This window comes from Arachis ipaensis, chromosome B07, assembly GCF_000816755.2.
Source record: "Arachis ipaensis cultivar K30076 chromosome B07, Araip1.1, whole genome shotgun sequence".
In the NCBI taxonomy this organism is placed as follows: Eukaryota; Viridiplantae; Streptophyta; class Magnoliopsida; order Fabales; family Fabaceae; genus Arachis; species Arachis ipaensis.
Window position 1 is genome coordinate 11,001,280 of NC_029791.2, and position 6,392 is coordinate 11,007,671.

At 34.5% G+C, this 6,392-nt stretch overlaps 1 protein-coding gene across 5 annotated transcripts in view; it reads left to right on the forward strand.

The window, feature by feature from the left end:
- Nucleotides 251–6,392, forward strand: part of LOC107609122 (adenylosuccinate lyase) — a 6,874-nt gene continuing 732 nt past the window's right edge. Inside the window, exons 1-10 of one of the 5 annotated variants that reach the window (XM_016310964.2) lie at nucleotides 323–615; nucleotides 2,567–2,957; nucleotides 3,390–3,605; nucleotides 3,689–3,871; nucleotides 3,956–4,177; nucleotides 4,442–4,558; nucleotides 4,646–4,789; nucleotides 4,934–5,035; nucleotides 5,249–5,317; nucleotides 6,133–6,392. In XM_016310964.2, coding sequence (XP_016166450.1) covers nucleotides 2,631–2,957; nucleotides 3,390–3,605; nucleotides 3,689–3,871; nucleotides 3,956–4,177; nucleotides 4,442–4,558; nucleotides 4,646–4,789; nucleotides 4,934–5,035; nucleotides 5,249–5,317; nucleotides 6,133–6,348 — 1,596 coding nt within the window. In that variant the 5' untranslated portion in view covers nucleotides 323–615; nucleotides 2,567–2,630 and the 3' untranslated portion in view covers nucleotides 6,349–6,392. Of the gene's footprint in view, nucleotides 616–2,561; nucleotides 2,958–3,389; nucleotides 3,606–3,688; nucleotides 3,872–3,955; nucleotides 4,178–4,441; nucleotides 4,559–4,645; nucleotides 4,790–4,933; nucleotides 5,036–5,248; nucleotides 5,318–6,132 lie in introns of all 5 variants that reach the window. The other 4 variants (XM_016310965.2, XM_021107302.1, XM_016310963.2 and 1 more) reach the window with 4 other exon arrangements.

Below are 6,392 nucleotides of genomic sequence, written 5' to 3' on the forward strand. Positions count from 1 at the left end.
GTTTTGTTTTTTTTTTTTTTTTTATCAAAGATAGAAGACTCGAACCCGTAACTTTTTAATTGAGTATGGAGAGATTATGTCATTTGAGCTATAAGTCATTATTAAAAAGAAAGAAAAAAGTCTGTCTCATGTAGTAGCTAGAATCTCGATTTAACTCTTAAAATCTTCCGATATTACGATTTTAAATGAGTTTATCGATTTTATAAAATTTGTACTAAAAATCTGATAATTTTATGATTTAAATCTTGTTAAGATTTTACATTTTATGTTTTTTATTTATTTTTTGATTTTACGTAAAATCTCGATTTTCTGCCTATCCCTCATCACTCACAATTTGCCACTTCCTCTTCGCTCCTCCCTCAAAAAGAACAAGCTCTTCCTCTTCCCCCCAAAAAACCCTAGCGTCTTCCATCGCCGCCGCCGTTCCTTTCACTGCCGCCGTCCGTCGCGCCCAAGAGCTTCGTCTGTTCGTCGTGCTCCAGCCTCTCTCTTCATTCCCCTGTTCCTCGTCTGTTCTTCTCGCTGCTCAGCCGCGCTTTGCCCGCCGTCCCTCGTCGTGCTCGTAGCTTGGTCGCCGTCGTCCGTCGAATCGTCCGTCGTGCTCGACCCTCGAAGGTAATGGCTGCCGTTCGTTGTGCTTCGTCTTTTATTTTTTCATTTTTTTCAGACATCATATTAAAATACTGAATGATTAGCTTTAGCTCTGCTCACTGCTGTAGGTCTTCGTTTTTTTTTTAATTTTTTGTTCAGAAATCATATTGACCATCCTTATTGCTCACTGCTCAGTGTTCACTCCTCATTCCTCAATGTTCAGAAATCATTTTTTGTTCTTCGTTTGTGAAATTGTTAATGGTTACTCTGAGTTTGTTTTGTTCAGAAATCAAACTTTTTTGCTCAATGCTCATACTGTGAGTGTTTTGTTTTTGTTTTAAGGTCGTGCTTGAAAGAGGTATTGATTTCTGAGTGTTGTTTTGTTTTTGTTTTAAGGTTCTGTTTTGTGCTCAATTTTTATTTTGTAGAAAATTGTTTGAAGTATATAAGAATTAAGGAGGAAGACTATCCCAACAGCACTTTCTTGTTGATTGATTCTAGTTCTCCACAAACTTGAACAAAGAATAGAATTGAAGAGAGAAACCCTTCATTATTTTATCATTGGTCTGTTTCTGGCACGGCACATCATTGTAGTTTGTTTGTTTATTTATTCATTGAACTTTCACATAACCAGTTGTTTATGATCCTTTTTGTTCAGAATAAATTATTACTATTTGAGCATGCAAATACTTCATTTTAATTATTGAGACTTCCTTTATGATTTACATTGGCAACTTTGTTGAAGTAAAAAAAATGCAGTGCTATGGGCGATGAAAAAGTGTAGAAAATTGAAAAGAATTTCCAATAATAATATAACAAGTAACTAATTAAACCTATTTTTATTAACTCACACCCCTATTCGTTGCACATTAAAAAATATTAAACTTTGCAATAGAACATGCTTCTGAACTAATGGCAATTGATGCAATTCTTCATATTTTATTTGTTATTTTATTATAAAACGATTTTTTTTTGTTAAATTACGGTTGAATCGATTGGACCAATAAACTAATAAATCAATAATTAGAGCAGTTTATTGATCGGTCTGATTTTTAAAATCTTAAAAAATATACCTATCTCAATTACAGTATTGAATTAATTCTACTGAGATTGAGTTATAAATCCAATTTGTTTTACTTGTTATTTTGCTGTCATTGATTCAAAAGAGAAATATGGCTATAATTCTGCATTGGATTTACTATATGGCTTCAAAATAAGGGTTGGGTGAAGTTCAGACAAGGAGATGGTTTACTCATAGGAAAAGAGAATGAAGTTAAGAAGCAAAGAACAAAAGATTACCTAATTTATGAAAATGAAAAACTCAGTAATGGAAACCTAATTTATAAAGGTTATTCTGCTTCTTTATTGTGTTTTTTTTTTTTGGTTTAGTTAATTTAATTGTTCAGTTTTCTTGTGTTCTGGGCTTCTTACTGTACTGTGGAATTGCTTCTTCCTGTTCAAATTGGAGATTACCGATTTCTTTTCCTCCTTGCACCATACTAAATTTTGGGGCCTCAAATTTCGGTTGCCTATGATGGATGATTATTATCTACTGTTGTTATATCTGGAACTGATATGTTTGACCAAGCTTAGAAGTCCTATTGTTAATGTGTTATATATATATGAAGATTGAGAAACTTAAATGAAAAAACCAAGTTTCGACCAATTTTAATTGATACAATGCTTTAATTGCTCTGCACCCTATCTCACAATATATGCCACTTTGAATTTTTAATAATTTATGTTATATTTAATTAAACCGGTTCAATTACGGTTTGATTTCGGTTGAACCATTAAACCATTGAACCAGTCACTCGATCTGTACATTGACTGGTCCAGTTCTCACAACTTTGCTCTGCATATATGTTGAATAGATATAGATTATTTTACAAAATAATTAAACTTTATATAAATTATTATTTTATTTTTAAATTTTTTTTTTTGTAATTTTTCATTTTTCTTAACAAAAGCAAAGAACGCAGAGAATCCTAGCTCATTGCTTCTTCTTCCATTCTTGGCGTCAAACACACACACCTTCCATGGAGTTCATTGCTTCTTCTTCCACCTTCTGCCCCGTCGCAACTCCCCCTCCAACTTCCTCACTCCCACCTCATTCTTCTTCTTCTACTGCTTCCTTCCCCTTTCCTCCTCCTTCTCTCAGAGGCTGCGCTTGCAGAGCCATACCCAGCACCCACACCACCCAGAAGGAGAAGAACGGCATGCTCGGAGCTCGTTCCTCTGATTTGGACCAACTTTCTGGTTTGACTGCTTTGTCCCCATTGGATGGCCGCTATTGGGGGTTCGTTAAGGAATTGGCTCCTTTTATGAGTGAATATGGCCTCATCTACTATAGGGTTCTTGTTGAGGTACCTTACATATCCCATTTACGCTTTCTGCTTGATTTTTATTAAAAAAAATGTTCTTTAGGAAAATTTAGAGAACCCCGTTTTTGAAAAACTTGTTTTGTGTGCATGTTTGATGTGAGAGTTGCTTTGTTATGTTCTTATGCTTCGGTTTTCATAGGAAATGATCGAACTTGTTAAGTTTTTCTTTTTAAATTTAACTTTTAATAATGCTTTGGCATGTTGAAATACATGGTCACAGAGGAAGAGCTGAAAATAATTTAGAGAAAACCAGCAATGAAAATTTACTAGAATGCGAAAGATTGATTACAATTGATTTACCACTTGAACTACCAAACTTCTATATACTCTAATAAATGGAATACAAGTGGATTGGTATGATTCAAGGTCATGCTTTTTATGTTAACATATGAGATGGATGCGTTTTTGTGTCAGATAAAATGGTTGTTGAAGCTGTCTCAGATTCCTGAAATTGTTGAGGTTCCGAGTTTCAGTGAAGATGCCAAGTCTTATTTACAAGGCGTGATTGATGGCTTTAGCGTGAGTGATGCCTTAGAGATAAAGAATATTGAGAAGGTGACTAATCATGATGTTAAGGCAGTGGAGTACTTCTTGAAACAAAAATGCCAATCGAATGCTGAAGTGTCTAAGGTTGAGATTTGCTTAAGGTGTTTCGTCTTGTGATTATATGCTTCTTTCTGACTAACAGCTCCGATGGTTCACTGTTTCCACAGGTGCTTGAATTTTTTCACTTTGCTTGCACGTCTGAGGATATAAATAACCTCGCCCATGGGTTGATGCTGAAAGAAGCAATGGGATCTGTCATGTTTCCTGTCATGGATAAAATAATTAAATCCTTGTGTAACATGGCTAAAGATAATGCTCAAGTCCCAATGCTTTCTCGCACTCATGGACAGGTAAGCTAATTTGTGCATTAGTTGGTAGATTTTCGTTGTTGAACAATCTTTACTGAAATTCGCTTTCTCTGGACTATACCCCAGCCAGCTTCACCAACAACTTTGGGAAAGGAAATGGCTATATTTGCTGTGAGATTAAGCAGAGAAAGGAAGGAATTATCTCAGGTTGAGTTTTTGGGGAAATTCGCTGGTGCGGTTGGAAATTACAATGCACATGTTGTTGCATACCCTGATGTTAACTGGCCTCAAATTGCAGAAGAGTTTGTAAAATCTCTAGGATTAAGTTTTAATCCTTATGTTCCTCAGGTATGTTTGAAGTTTTTACCTTTTTCTGGTTCTTTTCATGCCTAACAGGCCCTTTTGCAACCTGATAAAAAATAAATCTTGTTATGTGTATACACATTGTCATACAAATTTTGCCATCAGCAGTTAGTGAAACTAAATTTTATTGTGTGTCGGATACTTACAAAATTGAGTTCACACTATGTGGTAGTTATCGATTATACCTACTTCTTGATGAGATTATGATTTGATGTATCCTTCTGACTAGATTACTTCACTTCTTAACAGATTGAAACTCATGACTATATGGCAAAGCTATTTCATTCGCTCATCCAGTTCAACAATATATTAATTGACTTTGATAGAGACTTATGGGGCTATATATCCTTGGGCTATTTTAAGCAGGTAGATTTCCTGATATAATAGCTATAACAGTGTGATGCTATACTTTTAGGTAGACAATCTTTTTGATGTTCTAAACTTTATGCACAGATCACAAAGGCTGGGGAGATTGGGTCGTCAACTATGCCTCACAAAGTGAATCCTATTGATTTTGAAAATAGTGAAGGTAATCTAGGTGTTGCTAATGGAGGTCTGTCTCATCTAAGCATGAAATTGCCGATTTCACGTTGGCAGGTAAGACCGACTTTACTAATATGGTTGTCTGGAATCTGATTATTGTAACTTCTTGTGCTAGGTTATAACCTACAGACCTTTTTGGCCTGATTAGCAATGATAGTCTAATTACACGATGTTTCTTTTTTTCTTCTGTTTTACCAGAGGGACTTGACCGATTCAACTGTCTTACGGAACATGGGTGTAGGAATTGGTCATTCCCTTCTTGCTTACAAAAGCACACTTAAAGGAATAGGAAAGCTTCAGGTATTCAACTTGACGATGGATTTTTACTTCTCTCTTAGAGTATGCATGATTATGTTCCAATAGTAGATGATACCTTTTGTTTATGTCAACTGTTTTGCTATACTATTTATCAGCAAGTTGAATGTACATGCTTAAAGAATATTTTCCTTGTGTTCTTTTTTTTTTTTTTTTTTCACATCAAGCTTTCTCTTAATGTTATCATTTACCATATAGGTTAACGAAGCTCGCTTGAGTGAAGACTTGAAACAATGCTGGGAGGTGCTAGCTGAACCAATACAAACTGTATGTATATGCTACCTAGATTTTTACATGAGTATTTGGTTTTATATTTCTTTTGTTAAGAAGAACAAATATTGAATGCTTAAAACATGTACATAACTTGAATTTATTGTCGAGATGTATTATTTACTTGTCATAGGATATAGATGATGTTAAATTCTCAAGTTAACTCTTAAACTCTTACGAGTTTAGATCACTCAGAGTTAACTTGCTAATTAACTCGGATGTGGATAAACTCAGGTAGACTCTTAAGTTTACTATTTTAACCCACCTTCGGTCTCTTCAAGTATCAATACATGTAGTTTCACTAAAACTCCTTTAGTTAGACTTTTAAAAATAATGATATGATATTTAGACATAATATATGTTAATTTTTAGCATCAGACATTAATGGTTTTATTCACCCCCTTTTTTTTTTTAAATTTGTATTTACTATTTTGTCGTTTATTTGTTTCATTATAATATTATAAATGTGTCTTTTATATCCCTTTTTATCGTTGTTCTTAAAACAAGAGTTGTAGTTTACGAGTCGAGGTTACATGAGCTCTACTAGTTTACCTAAACTCCCAAATTTGACAACTTTGATAGTTATCTACTTGTTACATCATAAGAAGCAAATTATTCTTTCAACTTTTTACTCATTAGTAATGTAATTGCAATTTACTAGCAGCAAACACACTTTAGCTGCATGAAAAGGGGAAAAAGGTGAACATGAGACAGCTCAGAATTACATATCTTAGCTGCATACTTCTCTTGATGTTGCTTGTTGTCGTCCTCTTCAAGAACTTGTGTGTAATTGTTTTCGAATCTTCATTTAGGTTATGCGAAGATATGGTGTTCCGGAGCCTTATGAGAAGTTAAAAGAGCTTACCAGAGGGAGAGCGGTTACAAAAGAGAGCATAAGAGACTTCATTGAAGGCTTAGATATTCCGGAAGCTGCAAAGACGGATCTGTTAAAGTTGACACCGGATACTTACATTGGAGCAGCAGCAGAATTGGCGAGAACTGTGGAACACGCAGTGGATTTGTTATGAATCGAATACAAAAAAAAAAAAAAAAATTCTCAAAAATAGCAATT